Source organism: Anabrus simplex, chromosome 13 (assembly GCF_040414725.1).
Source record: "Anabrus simplex isolate iqAnaSimp1 chromosome 13, ASM4041472v1, whole genome shotgun sequence".
Lineage (NCBI taxonomy): Eukaryota > Metazoa > Arthropoda > Insecta > Orthoptera > Tettigoniidae > Anabrus > Anabrus simplex.
In genome coordinates, this window is record NC_090277.1 from 68,287,664 (window position 1) to 68,310,155 (window position 22,492).

The following is a 22,492-nucleotide window of genomic DNA, read 5'->3' on the forward strand; positions in this document are numbered from 1 at the left end:
GCCTGGTACAATTTTATTTACAGATTTAATTCATTATTAAAATCTCTTTTTATGTATTGATAGGTGGAATAAATAAACTTTAATATTTATTTGACTTTATTTTGTTTTTCTCCGTGTGAGAAATTCATCCTGCAAGTTTGGCCATACCTTATTGTCGGCTTACATTCAGCAGATAGTGGGTTTGAACCCTGAAGATGGTTTGACATTGTTTCCCATGTTCAGATTCTGGGACTGGAGCCATGGTTGTTTCCTTGCCCCACGAACCTACTACGCTGGCCTACCAGGGGGAGAGGTGATACTCCCACGTGGCGGATTGGGGAGCGAAATAAAATAGCTCTCGTGGACGAAACACACATCCCCCTGTGGGTGGGCGAAGCAGACGAAGAATACACCCACGGTATCCCCTGCCTGGCGTAAGAGGTGACTAAAAGAGGCACCAAGGGATGATTGTATTAGAGCCATGAAACTACTTGTGATTATTACCACCACACGGGGAAGACCATGGGTCGCTTTTACTTGCGCGTAGTACCACTATGTTAGGTACAAAATAGATTTGTGATTAGCAGCAACAGAGTGCGCTGTCAGCTTGTACAGTACCTGTGATTAGTACCACTTCATGCAGAACACCACAGGCTTACTTTGCCTGTAATTAGTACCACTATGTGAGGAACACCACGGGATAGTACGAGTCCTTGTAGTTAGTACACCTAGGTGAGGAACACCATAGGTTTGCGTTGCCTACGAGTTGCGACATTATGTGAGAAACACCATAGGTCTGTGTTAGCTGTGTGGCGTACAACACTTGTGAATAGTACAATAATGTGTGGAACACCGTGAGTGTACGCTATATTTGATTAGTACCGCAACATGAGAAATACCATGGTTCTACTTTACTAGCGATAAGTACCATTATGAGGGGCCGATGATCTGGATTTTGGACCCCTTTAGACAGCAAGCATCTTCGATTCAAGATTGTGCTTTAGAAGCAGTCCCTCGGTCAGTAATACTATTGTTTTACGAAAGTTTCTGGGAATGTGGGGCATTGCAGGTTGGACCCACAGATTGTTTTAAATTCATATTCACCCATTCATTCTTCGTCATCACATTTTGAATTCTGGTCAGTGGATGATTTTGGACTTTTAAATTGTCATTACATTTCGTCTCATTTTGAACCATTAGGGGCCGATGACCTAGATGTTAGTCCCCTTTAAACAATAAGCATCGTCATCATCATCAACTTCCTTGCCATTCCTAGCCCTGCCCTGTCCTATCCCATCATCGCCATAAGACCTGTCTTCCTCAGTGTGATATGAAACAAAAAGAAAAAAGTAATGGAAAGTCATGTATAGGAAGGAGAAAGATAGGAACAATGAAAGAAACACAAAATAGGACAAACACAATGACAGGTCGGTGTGGGAAGAAGGAAAATAGAAAAGAAATGCTTAAGGACAATACAAAAATTAACCTGTTATTATGTTCATTGTATTATGTGTTTCTTGCTGTATTTATATACAACTTTTTTTTCTTGTTACATTACCTTGTCACATGTACATCTCTCACTTCTTCTTCCAGGCTTGTGATCACATCTTGAAGCTCCCATGTTTGCTACCTACCCTCTTCCTGTACATTGTCATAGTTTGATGTTAGCAAACTGCAACAGTCAAGAAATGATAGCAGCTAAGTATGAGAACAGATGATGTCTGTTATGGGGTAATAAGTCAGATCATTGATTTTAGCTTATTAACACATTCACGCCCATCATCTGAGCGGCTATTTAAAGGGCTGGCCCAGCTATTCCAGCTGTTAGTGGCAGAGCAAACAACAATGAATTCTTTTCACAATAAGTTCTAAACTGAACAAGATATGGAAACAAAATTTTCCACATACCTTAATAAGTCCTCTAGTATCTCTGTAGGGTGTGGTAGGTAATGTCACACTTTCCTGGGTGAATGGAAACACTACACATTCCAAAAAAATAGCGTGTTTCACTAATAATTTTATTTTTGAAGCACACTTTGCACCTTCTTCAGGGGAACTTGTCTATATTTGATGGTGGAAACTTTAAGAGAATATGCTCTTTTCTCTTCCCATCTAACCTAAATGATGGATCCTTGACCGGTGCCCTTTTTGGCGGCAAAATTGCAGGACATTGACTTGGAGCTGATGACATAGATGGAGCTGAGATTTCGGAGAGAGGTGACTGTACTTGTATGTCGGGTTCACTTTTTACCCCGTTTGAGAATTGCCTGGTGTTCCTTTAGATCTTTTGGTACACCCCTATTTGACCGTATTGTTCCACATACGGCAGTGTTCTGTTCCCGTAATTGTTTCGCGAGTCCAACGCTATTTGTAATAATTGTCCATACAGACTGTATACCCCTGGCCAAGATAATTTTCAAGCAGCTCAAAAACTGTGCTTTGTAAATTCGCATCACTTGCATCATTTATATTGTCCCTACACGCCATGGTTATACTTCAGAACGTGATTATACACACGCTTGTGCAATCACAAACCAACTACGCAGCTAGTTGTGTGAGTGCTAGACTATCTTCAGAAACAAAACAAAGAAAGTGCATTGGGAGGGAAAATCGCCATGGCCATGTGGTTTCTGGTGAGTAGAAGCATTCATAAGAGTATTACTTTCATCTCTCTCGCACATATTTGTGACCAAAATAGATCTCAGCTGCGTAGGAACGACTCTAGTTCAAGGTTGCGCTTATCCGGGCTAACTCGGATACGGTCCACAGCACGGCCACGTGCTATAGGCAATAACTCGGATACGGGCGTGAATGTGTTAAGAGCCAATCTTATCTGTATAACTAATGGCATTGCTTACACATTATTATGATGAAACTACAGCACCTGTGATGATGCGAAATGTCTCATTGGATCAGTTGTTCATCATCCTATCCAGCTCCTGCCAGGTCGGGGCTTTTATGGCACTTCTCCATCTTCTTCTCTCCTTCCACCATTCTTCTTCCCTCATTTTGTCTCAGTCCAGGTTTCTTCTTCTTCTTGCACACTTCTTTATTAATTGATCCACTTTGTTCTAGGTCTTTCCCTCGAACTTGATTTCCATCATCTATTTTAGTATTTATTTCTCCTCCATCTTCTTTTACATGTCCAAACCATCTTGGTTCACTCCTATCAATTCTCTCATATAGGTTTTCATTTCCATCCTCCTTTCCTATGTCTTCATTTCTCAATCTGTCTTTCCTGTCACCGGGCGAGTTGGCCGTGCGCGTAGAGGCGCGCGGCTGTGAGCTTGCATCCGGGAGATAGTAGGTTCGAATCCCACTATCGGCAGCCCTGAAGATGGTTTTCCGTGGTTTCCCATTTTCACACCAGGCAAATGCTGGGGCTGTACCTTAATTAAGGCCACGGCCGCTTCCTTCCAACTCCTAGGCCTTTCCTATCCCATCGTCGCCATAAGACCTATCTGTGTCGGTGCGACGTAAAGCCCCTAGCAAAAAAAAAAATGTCTTTCCTGTCACACTTCTTTCATATTTCATTTCGCTGGCTTGAATTCTATTCTCCTCCCTACTTGTCATAGTCCGGGTCGTAGCTGCATTAGTCAATATGGGTGCATAATACATTGTGTATATTATCTCTTTACACTTCCTTATTCCAGACAAGGTTTCTTACACTCTGTTGGACCCTCTTGCTCATCTCCATTGTACTCTGCATTAATTCACTCCCTAGGTATCTGACTCTGTCCACAATTTCGAGGCTTTGACCACCAATTTTCACACTGCCTTTCCCTTGTCTTTCTCCTCTTGATATCACCATGGTCCTGCTTTTCTCTGCGCTGATTTTCATACCATACTTTTCAATTTTCTTGTTCATTGCATCAAGTTGTTCTTGTACTTCTCTGCTGTTTGTTCCCCAGACCACAATATCGTCTGCAAATAGTAATAATTGCATCTCCTTCATATGCTTCCTTTGTCTCCTTTACAACTTTATCTATAACCATTAAAAACAAAAGAGGCGACAGCACACTCCCCTGTCTTAGTCCAGTTTCAGTTCTAAACCATTCTATCTTTCCAACCAGAGTCTGTACGCTGCTGACTTGGTCGTTGTACATTGCTTGCACCATTTCTACAGTTTGTGTACCCAGTCTCTCTTTGACCATGGTTTCTCAGACTTTATCCTTGGGAACACTATCGTATGCCTTTGTTAGACCTACAGTATGTTTGCCATGACCAGATCCTTATTCATTATTATTTCAAGAAATGTTGCAAAAAAGTTTAAAAAAATAAAATGTTTGTTTGTAAATTCAAAATTTAAAGCATAAGTATAAAGGGTTTTGTAATCATTTGCATTTGCAATAGTGACCTCATGGATGGGAAGTATGTTGTTCATCTGTTTGTAATGGCTGTGATTTTTTGTTCACATCTGGAGTTACAACTCAGTTTGCAATGTGAAATACTTGAAATAAAAAGTGTTGTTATTTTATATGATTGTTATGGTTGACAGCAATCAATTTTCCTGTAATAATTCTGCAATGCATAATGAGAAGGTTAGAGGAAGACCAGCAGCTTGCTTTGTTGGCAAGCCTGAGAGTATTGAAATAGTGAATCTAACAACCCAGTTTACAGTGTAAATTACCTTATTTCTCTGAATCAAAGACATTTTTCTTTCTCGGAATCTCATTTGTAAAATCAAGGGGTGCCTTGCATTTGCAACTTAACACTGGCAGCTACCACGGGAGCCAGGGTGCTTCCCTTCACTTGCCGTCCGCGCATAAAACTCGACCTTCAACATCCGCATCTTTATAAGGCCTGTAGGCTATATCTTTAGCCACGGCAACTGGTTGTACATTGCCTCTGTGTAACGTCACTGGTTCTGGAGAAGTAGTGAAGAGAGAATGACATTCTACTTGGCGGGAGACAGGCGAGCGACAATCCCTTGAATAGATTAAAAAATGTCCTTGTATTACCCTCTACAAAAATGCTTCTCAAGTCTGCAGAATGGCATCGAAATCGTAGAAAAACCATGGCTACTCAGTGGCAGAGTTATAATACATCTACTGTACCTGGCACTTAATAAAATTTACAGTTTTACGGACAGCAGCAATATTTCCGTGATGGATCGTCGTATTGTAGTGATACATGAAGCAGGTATTGCTGGCAAATTTTTAACGGGTTCTAGTCAGTATTATGATGCCAATTTTAAGTTATTGGTAATTAAACACACAGAAATGAAGAATAATAATTGTGCAGCCACAAGAAAATATGACTTAACTAAAGCCAAAGTCCCGCGTTAACGTGAGGACAAGGACAGCTTAAAAATGCGTAATGTACAAAAAATGCATTCGGTGTCCCGCAACAAGAATGCTTTAAAGAAGTCTAGGATTAAATTGTGAGGTATGTGCGTGAAAAACGCCAGGGCGGAATGGCCATACCACGGTGCAATAAACTTGTTGAACTTCAGCGTCTGCGTCTTCATTGTACATCACTAGCCGCTGAAATCTGCCTAAGCCGGCAAGCGAGATGTGGTTTTAGCGGCAGCTGGTTGTACGTGACACTTAGTAAAAGTAACAGTTTTATAGACAGGTGGAATATTTTCCTGATGGATCGTCGTATTGTAGACACGTGGAACAGGTATTGCTGGCAAATTTTTAATGGGTTCTCTTCATTATTATGATGGCAATTTTAATTTAATCTTTGAAACTCGTGGAATTGATGAATAATTGTGCAGCCGCAAGAAAATACGGTGTTTGGCGTTGGCTTCAAGATGAAGATAGTCTAAAAATGTGTACTGTGTAAGAAATGCATTCATATGATTTCACAAAGCACTTTTTAAGGCTATTTTAATTTTTTAAAGGAAAAAGTGAGCTTTGTCTTGCATTCATGGTCGTCTTGGATTCAGAGAAATACAGTATGTTACTGGGATTAGTAAGGTAGAATGGTGTATGTTTTATTGAACTATATGTACTAATTATTTATAAATATTTATCATGGTTTCTTCTCTATAATGTTCTTTCTCTCTCTGCCTCATCCTATTCTTTATAGTTGTGTAAGTATCATCATTTTATTTGCAGGAGCAAATTGAGAATGTGCAACTGATCCGCCAGCCGATTCCTCAGCTGACAAGAGTCCGTCGTGCCGGTCAGATCCCTGTTCAGCGGGTGGGTCAAGATGCCAGAGAAGTGACACCTGCAGAACTGGCTAGGTTCCTTCATTTCATACCTCAACAACTTCAACAACAACAACAACAACAACAACAACAACAACAACAACAGCAGCAACAACAACAACAACAAGCTCCCCCTCCACTGCCTCCTCCACCCCCACCACCTCCTCCTTCAGCTCCAGTATCCCCTCCTCGGGTCGTAGTAGGCAACCCAAACATCTCCCAACAACCCAACAGAAATGCTCTGTTTACCGTTTTACAGTCAGCGGACAGCAACGTTGCCCTTCAGAACAACAGTAACACAAGGAGGGAGCAGTTAACTGGCGGTGAACAGCCCATTGCACCTCAAGGCGGACTCAACTTTGGTAATATCTCTCTCCCAGGAGTACCTGCATTGCCTGATCCGAGTAATGCCTTGCCCCAGAGACCCAATAATGCTCCGCCACTTAACAGAGATGTGATGGTCGTCCAGAATACCGTGAACGGTTTTAGACTACTCCCTCAGAACATGCCAGATCAGCATAGACAGGCGCCCCCTCGTATTATAATGGATCACGCTGCTCAACAACAACAGCAGCAGCAACAGCAGCAGCTGAGAAACCCTCCGGCACCACAGACCAGCGAAATATTGCAACCCAACAACAATAATTTCAGGAGACTTGTCATAAGAAATCTGGATTCACCTGTTGTTAATTGCCCTCTAGATCCTGGTGCTGCATCCGACTCTGACAGAATGGCAGCAAGACGGCAGCAATTGGCTCAGATCTTGTCCTCCATTGGTCTCGCTCCCACAAATGGCTTGGCTAACGGACCCTATCGGTTTGGTCCCGGTGGCACCTTCCTGCCTACAGCGCCTGCTCCCAATCCCTCTGGTGGTGCTGCCAACATTGCCCCTGCAGTAGATGGATCTCAACAGAGGATGCAGCAAAATCTGCTTCCAACACGCTCGCAGAGAAATGTCGTGCACAATTTGTCGCGGATCATACATTCACGGCTGGAGGCACACCGGCGTATTGTTGGCAATGCCCCCATTTCCCGACAAGATGGGATCAGATAAATAATAAAAATGAGTAGGTTTTTTGTATTAAATTTCAAAACAGGGTAGCAGTTTGTCAGAAATACATGAAACCCAGAATTAAGAGCATGTAGCTGAAGCAAAATCTAAACTCTAATTGCATGCTCTGGATGGAATATGGTTATTCACAGTCATGCTATATAAGTGTGCTGTATTACAAAACCCTTCCCTCTAGCATGTCTCTCAAGCCCCCCCACCCCCCCTTTTTTTCTTTCTTTTTTTTTTCCCCCTGAGACTATTTAAATGCCTTACACGTCACTTTCAATTTCCTCTTCACCACCTGTTAAATTATGCCACTGTTGTTAGATCAATTGTTAGCACTAGGTGAGAGCCCATCTGAGCTCTCCCTGCAGCCAGATTAGAATGCTCAGTGTTACAATTTTTCCGAGTGAACACATAATGTACCTTGCCATCCCATAAGTTCTGTCCTGCTGGGCTGAGTGGCTCAGATGATTGAGGCGCTGGCCTTCTGAACCCAACTTGGCAGGTTCGATCCTGGCTCAGTCCAGTGGTATTTGAAGATACTCAAATACGTCAGCCACGTGTCTGTAGATTTACTGGCACGTGAAGGAACTCCTGTGGGACTAAATTCTGGCACCTCGGCGTCTCCGAAAACCTATATAGAAGTTAGAGGGACGTAAAGCCAATAACTTATTATTATTAGTTCTGTCCTCGTCGGGTTGAGTGGCTTAGCCTTCTGACCCCAACTTGACAGGTTTGATCCTGGCTCAGTACGGTGGTATTTGAAGGTGCTCAAATACGTCTGCCGTGTATCGGTAGATTTAGTGGCACGTAAAAGAACTCCTACGGGACAAAATTCTGGCACCTCGGCATCCCCAGAAATCGTAAATGTAGTTAGTGGGACGTATAGCCAAAAACATTATTATTTAATTTCTGTCCTCAAACAGAGATGTCTGTGAATGGACGAACAGTAATGATATATGTCATGGATTACATGAAATGTATGCCATATACCTGGACACACTTCTTCAAACAGGCTGCCCAGTCATCTATTGCAACACATACCACCTCTTTGGAATTTGGTATAGAAAACATTGACAGAGGCACAGATGGGGAATGAAACAATACAGGTGGTAATAGCATTGTATCAAAATTGCAAAAGCTATGTTAGAATCAAAGTGGGTCAAACTGAATGGTTCAGAGTTGAGACAGGCTTAAAACAGGGAAGTGTATTGTTTCCCTTACTCTTCATTATCATCGTGGATAGAATTCTACATAATATCAAGGAGATAATAATAATAATTTCGTGTGGCTATTTCTAGCCGAGTGCAGCCCTTGTAAGGCAGACCCTCCGACGAGGGTGGGCGGCATCTGCCATGTGTAGGTAACTGCATGTTATTGTGGTGGAGGATAGTGTTATGTGTGGTGTGTGAGTTGCAGGGATGTTGGGGACAGCACAAACACCCAGCCCCCGGGCCATTGGAATTAAACAATGAAGGTTAAAATCCCCGACCCGGCTGGGAATCGAACCCGGGACCCTCTGTACCGAAGGCCAGTACGCTGACCATTCAGCCAACGAGTCGGACATCAAGGAGATGATGATGGGTGAGCAAGTAAAGTCTATGCTATTTGCTGATGACATTGTAGTTCGGGGAGATAATGAAGAGGAAGCACAGACACAAGTTGATTTATGGAATGAGGAGATAATAAATTTTGGAATGAAGATTAGTACTGCGAAAAGCAAGACTTTGATCATGATGAGAGGTAACAGAAAATCCAGGGGAGTAGTAAAAATAGGAAATGAGCCTCTTGAAGTAGTGAAAAATGTTAAATATTTGGGCAGCATGATGTCACAAGATGGAAATTTGGATGGAGAAATTGATTTAAGAATGCAGCAGTCTGCAAGTCTCTACCAGTGTGTGAGAGACATTATATGGAACAAGGATGTGCCAATGAAGTGCAAGAAGGTTTTATACCTGTACGGACCTATGCTTCTGCGGCCTGGACGTTGACTAAGCGGAACCAAAGTAAGATACAAGCAGCTGAAATGAGGGAAAGACAAGACAAGATAGAATACAAAATGAGGAAATAAGGAGAAGCGTGGGAGTCTGTAAATTTCAAGAAAAGATTGATATAGCAAAGGTGACTTGCAGAGTTTGCGCTGGTATCCGTGTACGGCTAGTAGATTCATGAAGTACCGTAGGTTTTGATTCGTGCCAGACCATAGTCTCTATTACATAAAATTCTGGGCATAGCTCCCTTCTTTTCCTTTCCCTTTCTTAGAGCTGTTTCTTCCAATTGTCTGCAGAATGCATCTCTTTGAAGTAAAAGTAATTCCTGTACTAACTAAAGGAATAGGATTCTGGGGAAAACTGAGCATGAGGAACCTCCACTCTATAGAGGCTATGGAGGCATATTTTCTGAAATATGCCCTGGGAATATGTGAACACAATTGGCGCGAGAAACTTTCCTTATTGGATATTTACAGACAAAGTATGTATATACATCCAACCCTTGTCCTTTTCTCTACGGGATCAGGTATGAAGTGAGATGAATCTTTATAGTGAGTTTTTACGACTGGATGCCCTTCAACCTCATCAGAGGAGTTAATGAGATGAAATGAATGATGTGATATATGATAGTAGAAAGGAAGAAGGTGAAACACAGTGCCGACACATAGTCTTCTCCTTTCGAATAGCACCAAGGGTCTGCTCAAGGTTTTATGTCCCCATCTGACAGACGAATCATCTTCAGAGTTGCCATATGAACACTGTGGAGAGGTTTGGAACTGAATCCAGGCTTTTGGCACACAATCTAGTGATTAGAAATTGTATACCACCACCTCCCCTACCCTGCTGGCCAACATTCTGATGGAGAAAATGTTTTCCGCAACGGGACTTGAACCGGCTAACCAGACCAGATGTCAGACCAAATAGACTTCACGTCTTAATGATCATTGGCCACCATGTGGGTATTTATGAGCTAAGTCTGATCAAAAAAAAGAAATAAATTACAATTACACGCTTAAGAAACTATTTAAAAATTCACAGAAGAACTGCCTTTACAGTCTACAGTTGATGCTGTTTGTTACAAAAAGTGTATGAAGTTTTGCTGATGCGTGATAAGAGGACACTGTTTGATAGTATACTAGACTGTTGGCCGTACAGTTCCACTGCCACATTCTGCAGACAGAAGTCTGCAGCAGGTTGGCACACCTGTCGTGGTGAGTTTTGAATTGCCAAGATCTTTCGAGGTATGACAAAAGACCTTGATTTTATTTGTCAGCCATGGTAAGTTGTGGGTCACTGGAGACATATACTCACTTCAGCCTCAATCAGACTGCTAGGTTCCTGCCTATCCTAAGAGGTGTGGTCTGGTATCAGCAACGCTGGTTCCTTCATGGTTTGGCATTCGAATACTGTCAATCATTTTTTAACTCTAATAGAAGAATACTTTCCTGGTGCAGATGTGATAGTGGCATATGGCTAAGAACAGGTACCCAGAAAGTGGGAGTCGATCTAATTGTCTGTGATACAACATGCACTACGTACTATAGTCTAGAAAACCAGAAAAGACAAGATTAGAAATGAGAAAATTAGAGAAGAAGTAGGAATAGATGATTCTCTCCTCAATAAGATTCAGATTTCAAGACTGAAGTGGTTTGGTCACATTAAGAGGATGCCAGTTAACAGAACTGCAAGGAAGGAATTTGACAGAAAAGTAGAAGGAAAACGACCCATGGGAAGGGCACGAAGGAAATGGATAGATTTAATTAAGAATGATGTACTGCTGAGAGGTCATGATTGGGACAAGTTGGTGGAGGAGGATTGGTACAAGGACAGGATGAGATGGAGGAGGCTCATATACCACACCCAGAAAACTGGAGATGGTTTAGGATGATGGTGATGATGACAACATGCATTGTGCACTTATGTTCTGTCATCATCATTTTCATTTCAGCTCTTGCCAGGTCAGGATGTTGATGGCAATTTTTCACCGTTGCCTCTCATTCCATCACTCCTCTTCCTCTTCAGTAATTGCATTCCAGTCCAGTCTTCTTTTTCTGACACTGTTCTTGACAGAGTCCATCCATCTTGCTCTGGGCCTCCCTCTTGCCCTCTTTCCTTCTATCTTTACCTCCAACTCTTGTTTCGATATCCTTCCCTCCTCCATCCTCATAACATGTCCAGACCATCTCAATTTATTCCACTCAGTTTTTCTACCCCTAGCTCTTTTCTGACCTTAACATTTCTTGATTGCTTTGTCTCTCCTTGTCTTTCCTACCATACTCCTCAGCAACTTCATCTCCCTGGCTTGAATTTATTGTACTCTTGTTTCTTGCTCTCAGACTCCAAGTCACTGATGGATATGTTAATATAGGGGTATAGTACATCTTTTACATTATCTTTTTATATTTCACAGGAACTTCTCTGTTCCACGCCAGGTTCCTTACATTCTGATAGAACATATTTCCTGCTTGTACCATTCTGCTGATCTTATCCAACTTTGAATCTTGCATTATTTCACTTCTCAAATATTTGAAGTATTCAGCCACCTAAAGGTTTTATCTCCTGATACTAACGGTTCCTTATGTTCCGTGTACAGCTCAAATGAAATTTTTCCAAAATTCAGTGGGTGAAACAGCCTTTTTTGCCGCTCAGAGATCTTGAGTTGTGCACTGCTTGCTTAGTATCCTGCAGACATGGAGATGTGGTGGTCGTGGATGTCTCCACATTCACAATCAGTACTGCTTCCTACCAGAAAGAGACCCCATTCCTGCACCTGGAAATGCCAATTTTAATTTTGTTTAGGGTTCTCAGAAGGAGTAAGGGCGTTCTCGTCCAGGAGCTAGCTCTTGTCTTGGATATTCAGCTGGCATTTGGAAGAACATTGGTTGTATAGGCGTGGTGGCTCTTCCATTTACTTCTTACGTTCAGCATCAGTTATCACTTTCTTTTGTATATCAGGAGGTGCAATGAATTCCAATAAAGTGCATAAAGTTTATGAACTGATGTTGGTTTAAAACATCCTGTGATAATGCAGGCCATTACATTTATGCCAACATCTACGTTGTTCGCATAAGCTGATCCTTCCCAGGCAGTAACTAGTTTGATCTGGCTACTGTTTACAGCAGGGCCTCTCAGGGTGCATGCGCGTGGTGCATGCACTGTGCACGGTGCAAAAGACGACTTGGCTTGGTTGACCAGAGTGCAGACCCCCCACTCCTCGATTTGGAGCAATAGCGCTTACTCTCTCTTTCCTCACGCCTGTCTCGCTCGCTCCGCCTGTCTCCCTCTGCCCCACTTGCGCCGTAGCTCTCCAAATACGGACTGAGTATAGCCGAGCTTAGCCGAGTAGCCCAGAGACGAAGTGTTGATCCGAGCCATGGCGAGCGGCATCGATGCACAGTGCACGGAACTCTTGCGCCTCGATCTGCACGCGTGAGATTTTGGGCGTTTGAGAGGCCCTGGTTTACAGTATCCGTGAGCAATATTCTGCGGCTGAGGAAACAAGCCCAAGAACTGAAGATTGTAAGGTAGGGGCTGATGATAGACAAGTAGTCGCTTGTAAAGTAGGATCACACAATTTTTGCAGGACGTTATTCCTTGATCAGCATTTGGCTGCAATTTTTTAAGGACAGCGTTCTATCAAGAGTAAATCCTAGCAATTTTGTATGTTTCTTGAGGGTATGGTGCAGACATTGTCGTGATTTATAGGAAGAGGAACATCGGCATTGTTACTGATCCAACAATAAGGTTTGAGAGGAATGATTCACAGGTGAAAGAAGTTGATTCTGAAAAGAAGATACACTACGAACCCTGTTTGAAGTACTTTGAAGGAAAGTATCACATATGCGCCAGTCGCTGGGAGGTGATTGGGTTGCTATTTGGTGCGCAAGGAGAAGTCACAATATTTTCAGTGAATTTCTTCCTTCGTTTTGGTATTCCTGTTTTGTTTTTGAAAGATATTTGTTTAGATGTTTTACGTAATTCATTGTCAATGGTAAATCACCATTTATACAGTATATGTAAACAAAATAAAGTTTTTCCGGTCAGGGATAGCTGTACAACAGGGGAGTTTCAAAATTCAAAAATATATAAGCTCATTTTATCCCAAGATAAATAGTGCAAAAATTATTATCGATTTGATGCTGTTACCGTACAGTACCCCTTGTTCTAGGGCAGCTATCCCTTGTGGATTCTCTCTATCTTTGGTTTGTAATGGCCCATCATGAGCATCAACGTCAATGTGAAGACCCTGTTCGTGTTCAGCACCTCCTGCCCTACCTCATGCACGGTATTTTCCAGGCTTCTCCCGCTTACATTGCAGCACATTTATTTGGGGTGGCCTCCATTCAGAGTTAGTTGATGTGAGAAATATTTTTACCAAAATATGAACAGTTATGGCCATAATATTTTAAAATAACTACTGTAGATATAAGAAATGTAGCAATTTCATTGTGTGTGCCCATACTTCGGAAACAGAGAAAGCATATAAAAATTATGTAAAGCGCTACCTGAAGCAGCCGAGAATCGAGATTTTTCTTTTATGTTTGTCAGGGACCTGCCAACCTCCCCTTAGAAGTATTTTCACTTATATATAGGAAGATTAGAACAAGACTGCGTAAATGTGCCAAATGCAGTCGTTTCCTGTGTTATTATTGGCCAGCTGTGATGAAGGCAAGTTTGCTATTTTCTCCAATAGAGCTCCCGTTAGGACTGCCACATTCAGTTAAAATAAGAGCACTAGTTTGAAATTTCTGACCAGTGGATGTGTCGATCGCTGGACTTAACCTAAACAGACCCTGGTCTAACCAAACCAGACCAACACACAGAGGATCAACTCGCTTGAAAACCTGGACAGGAAAAAAGAAGGAAAAAATGAGCTGCTCGTTCCGACTTTAGTCCCACAAAATCTTGTGTAGATGGTACTGGTGCATACTTGTCCAATGTTGCGGTGGCATTCCAGTCGCAAGTCGGTATGATACGTGCCTTGACAGTTGCTGGTAAACAGTAAATCGAATACGACACATTTTTCAGATTTTGTTTGTGTTCTTTTTAATATTATGACATTTTTAATCGGTGTAATGAAATATATTGATTTAAAACTAAAGTACATTTTAACCTGCTTCGTGTACTACGGATATTATCTGAAATCGTTGGCTACAAAATTTCCTCTGCATGGCTCCACTTATGTTAATGGCTCTCCTGCTACCTTAATAGTATAGTTAGGGAGTTCAAATATATTTGCGTGTTTTTAGTGGATGGTCATTTTTCTTTCGTGCAGCAAAATTATTGTGCAGTAATGCACTTTTTTTTAAAAAATATAGAATTTGCTTTAAGTTTTGCCGACACAGGTAGGGCTTATCGCGACGATGGGATAGGAAAGTCCTAGGAGTGGGAAGGAAGCGGCCATGGCCGTAAGTTACAGTCCTAGAATTTGCCTGGTGTGAAAATGGGGAAACTACGGAAAACCATCTTCAGGGCTGCCGACAGTGGGGTTTGAACTAGTGATGGGAATATAGAATGTTTTAAACTATCGGTAGACTACCAATTGTGAAGCATAACTATCGCATGTACATTCGATAGTTTTTATTCGGTTTGAAATTGGTTATAAAGTAGTAAAATACATTTTGTATTGCAGTATTCGACTGCTAGCAATAGTAATAAGAAGTCATTTGCTACTAATTACAGAGATCAAATGTTGAAATGTGGACAGTGATATTACACTACCCATTTTTATAACGTGTTTGTTTTGTTCGCAGTTGTATAAGTTGTATAAGTGGATATCTTGATTTACTAGTTTCATTTCCGTACTTATAGTTTACATATGTATAAGTGGAAATACGTTACACAGTGTTCGAGTGAAGCAACTAGAAACTGAAATACGTTTCTCTATAAAATACTCTTAAGATAAAAAATACCAATTAAAGTAATTGTGGTCATTATATTTCATTTTAAATAAAATTCATTTCTGTGTCCCTAACCACAAGTTAATGAATAATGAATGTAAGATCGTCTGTTCATAATTTCACGCGAAGGTTAGGTTTACACCTTATTGTAATGACACACTATATTAAAGTAATGTGAATACAGTAAACTCAACTAAATGAAAAGACAACATTTTTTGTTAGGACCAAGTAATACTGCATATATTAATTTTAAAATAACTCCATTGATTTAAGGTTAATGTTAATCATTAGAGGTTAATGGTTCGTACATAGAAGGTATTTATAAAAAACTATAACATGATTATCTATTGATAAAGTGTACAATAATAACATTTCATTTATCATTACACAACTTTGAGTCAGATATCTCACTTATGTGAGGGGTTTATAAATCCAAACATATTATTCATTTTATTAGTTTACATCATAATTTGTATCTGTCAAGGGGTTCGTGCCAAAGAGTATAGATTCTACTATGAACTCTGACTTTACAGGCTTTAATCCATGGCGAAAGAGAAGGCAGATTCCAGCGCTGACAAGTGGAAACATTTGGAATTTGCAATCCGAATGAAAAACTGAATGCAGACGGAAACAATCGGTTCTAATGGTAGTTGACATCTATCGAATAATTCGGTAGTTTTCATTTGATAGTCCCGTCACTAGTTCAAACCCAATATCTTCCGGATGCAAGCTCACAGCTGCGCGCCCCTAATCGCACGGCCAACTCGCCCAGTGCACAGTACTTAATAAATTAATTAACAATGAATTAAACAATTACTTAATGAATTAACACTTAATCAATCAACAATGTATTGTGAATAATTCTGTGGTGAACACTTTGAATGATTTCTTCTTCAGCATCTACTTCCCATTCTAAAATCTACTATACGCGAACCTTTTCTTGAGCCTTGAGCTCCCTAGTGTTGAATCGGTAGACCTCGGTTATCTTCGACATCCATATTGGCAACGTTTGAACACAAACTATGAATCGCTTATCGTTGTGCGACATCTGGCGTACACTTTACGAACTAGTACTGCTGTTGTTTTCACAGCAAAGCCAAACAATATAATTCATGCTAGTAACAAGATTCGCATCGAGAAATATTATATAATGTTAAATAATGTATGTGTGACACAGTTGTAGACGTACGATAATAAATGTTTAGAAAATTTATATCGATCGATCATATTATCGATTCAATTCAGATTTCATTTTCGGTTGGCAGTATAACCGGAACCGGCAGCGCTCCCTCCTTACTCCTCTCCCCATAAAAATCGGGCTCAAGAAAAGGTTCGCGTATAGTACACGCTTAGGCAAATATTTGACTTCTACGTCATTATCAGCGACCTCAGAATACCTTATACCCAAAGTTTTACTCTAATCTGCTAAATTTATAATTGATCCACCATATTGGATCCGCCATTTTGAACGTTGTAATTCTGACATCAGATTCATAATCAGCGACCCTAAAAATAAAAAAAGAACAAGGTTTTGTTGGATTTTATATCCATTTTGCTATTATATCCAGGTTTTGAACGAGTTGGTCCACTGTGCAACAGCATAAGAAAACCTGTGCATTTTCCAGGGGATATTAAAGGCCTGTTGGCCACTTTGCAGCTCTAACGTGGGGGCTTACTTGCTGCCCAGGTGTAATTCAATTTTTATCCACTGCTGTGCAATGGCTGCCCTGTTTACTGAATTCTAATGTCTGAGTCACGCCATGTTGGATTTCTAAACATATCTTTTGGGTACACACAATTGAATCTTTACGTAAAAAATTGTCAAAAGTAGCATAAAGGAAAATTATAATTTCATTCTTTTATAATATTTTGTGATATGTGCATTTAAGGCAAAAAAGTAGCAAAATATTAATTTCTAGGCTGATTATTTTGCTCCTCCCTGATTTGTAATTAAGGAAAATGTAAAGAAGAAGGGTGTCTTACCTATACAACAATGTTACACTTTCATCTGTGGTAAAGGAAGAGAAATTGTGAGCAATTCTTGACTGACACATGAGATGTATAGGAACAGAATATACCAAATTAATTATTTTACAAAGTCTTTTTTTTTTTTTTTTTTTTTTTCGAGCTTTATCCTTTTAGGGTAGGTTCGGCTTTCTGTACTGCTCTTTTCTGGTCTTGAACCCCAGCATAATTAGCCTTACTTTGTATCTGGGCATTCCATTGTTTTTGATGTTACTCTCGCTAATATTTTGCAAAATATCTCCATACAAAAATAAGTTTTAGTATTTCTGTTTACAAATCATTTTCACAGGCAACAACATTTCATTCCTTCATCCGTCATCATCAGAACCTTGTAGCAGGGCAGGTAGGACATGTGAATGATATGCCTCCATATTATTTTGTCTGTGTTAACTACTACTCTGATTATATCTTTCAATGTGTCTCATGTTCTTTAATTTATTCCTACCTCCTCCTCTTGTTCCTGGTCTTCCTTCCAGGCATCATTCTTTGTAAGCACTGCCTGGAAATCCACATCTGCATTTGCTTTGCATGGCAAGATCATTTCAGTTGTGCAGTCCAGCTAAATGGTTAGCGTGCTGGCCTTTGGTCACAGGGGTCCCGGGTTCGATTCTCAGCAAGGTCGGGAATTTTAACCATCATTGGTTAATTTCCCTGGCACGGGGGGCTGGGTGTATGTGTTGTGTTGTCTTCATGATTATTTCATACTCATCACGATGTGCAGGTTGCCTATGAGCGTCGAATCAGAAGACCTGCACCTGGGATCTCCCGGCACTAAAAGCCATACACCGTTTCATTTATTTCAGTTGTGCAGTTTTCTGTCTTTTCCATTGTTGAGTTCACCTGATGTGCTCATTCCTGATTCTCTCCCTTCTCATTTTCTACATAGCTGATCTTAAAAGTTTAATTTCACATCCTTGTGGTTTACCGACGTGCTATACACGACTCTCCAAGTTGGCAGAAGGTATGATTTGAGCATTGTGCGATTTGCTTATAAAGGAACTGCCTTACTGGAGAAAGTTGGATTCTTTGGAGAAAATTGTGTTCTGTAAAGCTTCCCACACAGTTCTGTTTCATTCATATTTAATTTGAATTTGTTGCTGAGCTATGGTAAGATCAAAAGTATGACTCAGGACTGATGCAGATTGAGAGATGCCTCATAATAGGGGTAAGACCAATAAAAGGAAAACATGGACTGAAATACATTTGAGGTGTGGAAAGAATAGATTTTAAATTTTAAGACTCGAGTTGGAAGAAAATTTTTGGACTTTTCATAAAGAAATGATTTTGTAAGTGGTATGTGTGACCAATATTTGATTCCCATGCAATGTGAGGAAACGACGGGTCCATAAATTCCAAGAACACAGACAACTCCGATATAGAATTATCTAAATATTTGTGTCTCACAAGGAACCATCAATCAACGTTATGAAAACTTGAGGCCAATTTATACACCATCTGGAAGAGCACACTACAATATGTAAAACCGTTGAATATTACATTCAATACAATATATCAGATAAATGATATTATATAAGTCTGACTAGTTTCAGCCACATAGTGGCCATCTTCAGCCAAATAAAAATTAAACAAAATGTTATAATTATTCCTACAACATTGTCTTGAAAAAGTTTATTCTTACAATTGCACTTCAATACGGAACAAAAATGAAATCTATAGCTTATACATAACTATATATATCAAAGTAAGAAGGAATATAGGCACATACATGAGAATTAACCCAATCGCTTCAGGTTTTATGGTCCCGCGCGCTTGCTTAGAAATTAGATTTAAATTGCCTTCACCACGAGGAAGCCATCCGGTCAGAACTACTGTGCACCGCTCTGAAATAAATGTCATAAATGGAAACAACCAGAATTTTCATGCACAGTTTTCAGTGAAGTATTCAACATAATTGTACTCAACGACAGTGGAACGCAGATTCTGTGTAGTAAATCTCAAAACATTTAATATATGTAGAGGCACTTCACACTACGCATTGTCTCACGAGAAATTAGGGTCTCATAAGGATAACATGATGGCAAGCATAATTGGCAGTCATACAAATTTTAGTGAAAAATGGAAGGGTATGTATAGGTATTTTAATGCAGAAACAGGTTCCAAGAAGGACATTCCAGGAATAATTAATGAACAATGTTTCATAGCGTAAATATTTGATTCCCATGCAATGTGAGGAAACGACGGGTCCATATTTTAATGCAGAAACAGGTTCCAAGAAGGACATTCCAGGAATAATTAATGAACAATGTTTCATAGCGTAAATATTTGATTCCCATGCAATGTGAGGAAACGACGGGTCCATAAATTCCAAGAACACAGACAACTCCGATATAGAATTATCTAAATATTTGTCTCTCACAAGGAACCATCAATCAACGTTATGAAAACTTGAGGCCAATTTATACACCATCTGGAAGAGCACACTACAATATGTAAAACCGTTGAATATTACATTCTATTATTCATATATCTAAGAGTTACACAGCAGTCACTGGAAAGAAATAGAGTTAGAAATGGCTGTGGAAGTAAGGAGAAATTGAAGGAACTTACTAGAAAATTGAATCTAGCAAAGAAGGCAGCTAAGGATAACATGATGGCAAGCATAATTGGCAGTCATACAAATTTTAGTGAAAAATGGAAGGGTATGTATAGGTATTTTAATGCAGAAACAGGTTCCAAGAAGGACATTCCAGGAATAATTAATGAACAAGGGGAGTGTGTATGTGAAGATCTTCAAAAGGCAGAAGTATTCAGTCAGCAGTATGTAAAGATAGTTGGTTTCAAGGATAATGTCGAGATAGAGGAGGAGACTAAGGCCAAAGAAGTAATAAAATTTACATATGATAACAATGACATTTACAATAAGATACAAAAGTTGAAAACTAGAAAAGCGGCTGGAATTGTTCAGATTTCTGGGGATATACTAAAGACAATGGATTGGGATATAGTACCATATCTGAAGTACTTATTTGATTATTGTTTGGTCGGAGGAGCTATACCAGATGAATGGAGAGTTGCTATAGTAGCCCCTGTGTATAAAGGAAAGGGTGATAGACATAAAGCTGAAAATTACAGGTCAGTAAGTGTGGCATGCATTGTATTTAAGCTTTGGGAAGGCATTCTTTCTGATTATATTAGACATGTTTGTGAAATTAATAACTGGTTCGATAGAAGGCAATTCGGTTTTAGGAAAGATTATTCCACTGAAGCTCAACTTGTAGGATTTCAGCAAGATATAGCAGATATCTTGGATTCTGGAGGTCAAATGGACTGTATCGCGATTGACCTGTCTAAAGCATTTGATAGGGTGGATCATGGGAGACTACTGGCAAAAATGAGTGCAATTGGACTAGACAAAAGAGTGACTGAATGGGTTGCTATATTTCTAGAAAATAGATCTCAGAGAGTTAGAGTAGGTGAAGTTTTGTCTGACCCTGTAATAGTTGAGAGGGGAGTTCCTCAGGGCAGTGTTATCGGACCTTTATGTTTTCTTATATATATATATAAATGATATGAGTAAAGGAGTGGAATCGGAGGTAAGGCTTTTTGCGGATGATGTTATTCTCTATAGAGTGAAAAAAAAATTACAAGATTGTGAGCAACTGCAACATGACCTCGAAAATGTTGTGAGTTGGACAGCAGGCAATGGTATGTTGATAAACGGGGTTAAAAGTCAGGTTGTGAGTTTCACAAATAGGAAAAGTCCTCTCAGTTTTAATTACTGCGTTGATGGGGTGAAAGTTCCTTTTGGGGATCATTGTAACTATCTAGGTGTTAATATAAGGAAAGATCTTCATTGGGGTAATCACATAAATGGGATTGTAAATAAAGGGTACCGATCTCTGCACATGGTTATGAGGGTGTTTAGGGGTTGTAGTAAGGATGTAAAGGAGAGGGCATATAAGTCTCTGGTAAGACCCCAACTAGAGTATGGTTCCAGTGTATGGGACCCTCACCAGGATTACCTGATTCAAGAACTGGAAAAAATCCAAAGAAAAGTAGCTCGATTTGTTCTGAGTGATTTCCGACAAAAGAGTAGCGTTACAAAAATGTTGCAATGTTTGGGTTGGGAAGAATTGAGAAAAAGAAGAAGAGCTGCCCGACTAAGTGGTATGTAATACCAATATAAATGGTCCGTTATTGGACATTATAAATTTTCCAGCTAGCTCATTCTTGGTTGCCAGCGTTTCGCCCTCGTGTGCTAGGGTGGGCTTATCAGTTGGTACCTAGCACACCTACCAATACGCTGGCTAGTGCATACCGTGGAGGCCACTGCGTAGGCTAACTGGAGCCACCGGCAGTGCCAATGCACTAAGAGACCTTGTCTCATCACTAAAAATTGATGCCTGCTTGGCCATCAGATGATATAGACGTTGATTCCCATAGGGAATCTGAAATATTTGTCCTGAATGAGCACATTTATAATACCAATATAAATGGTCCGTTATTGGACATTATAAATTTTCCAGCTAGCTCATTCTTGGTTGCCAGCGTTTCGCCCTCGTGTGCTAGGGTGGGCTTATCAGTTGGTACCTAGCACACCTACCAATACGCTGGCTAGTGCATACCGTGGAGGCCACTGCGTAGGCTAACTGGAGCCACCGGCAGTGCCAATGCACTAAGAGACCTTGTCTCATCACTAAAAATTGATGCCTGCTTGGCCATCAGATGATATAGACGTTGATTCCCATAGGGAATCTGAAATATTTGTCCTGAATGAGCACATTTATAATACCAATATAAATGGTCCGTTATTGGACATTATAAATTTTCCAGCTAGCTCATTCTTGGTTGCCAGCGTTTCGCCCTCGTGTGCTAGGGTGGGCTTATCAGTTGGTACCTAGCACACCTACCAATACGCTGGCTAGTGCATACCGTGGAGGCCACTGCGTAGGCTAACTGGAGCCACCGGCAGTGCCAATGCACTAAGAGACCTTGTCTCATCACTAAAAATTGATGCCTGCTTGGCCATCAGATGATATAGACGTTGATTCCCATAGGGAATCTGAAATATTTGTCCTGAATGAGCACATTTATAATACCAATATAAATGGTCCGTTATTGGACATTATAAATTTTCCAGCTAGCTCATTCTTGGTTGCCAGCGTTTCGCCCTCGTGTGCTAGGGTGGGCTTATCAGTTGGTACCTAGCACACCTACCAATACGCTGGCTAGTGCATACCGTGGAGGCCACTGCGTAGGCTAACTGGAGCCACCGGCAGTGCCAATGCACTAAGAGACCTTGTCTCATCACTAAAAATTGATGCCTGCTTGGCCATCAGATGATATAGACGTTGATTCCCATAGGGAATCTGAAATATTTGTCCTGAATGAGCACATTTATAATACCAATATAAATGGTCCG

General features: G+C 40.5%; 1 protein-coding gene across 1 annotated transcript in view; it reads left to right on the forward strand.

Annotated features, from left to right (window-relative positions):
• Nucleotides 1-17,529, forward strand: part of LOC137502907 (mastermind-like protein 3) — a gene marked incomplete at its 5' end in the record, with an annotated part of 30,596 nt that extends 13,067 nt beyond the window's left edge. Inside the window, 1 exon segment of the mRNA XM_068230099.1 lies at nt 6,045-17,529. Within this exon segment, the coding sequence (XP_068086200.1) occupies nt 6,045-7,193 (1,149 nt within the window).
• Between the last annotated feature and the right edge of the window lie 4,963 nt (nt 17,530-22,492).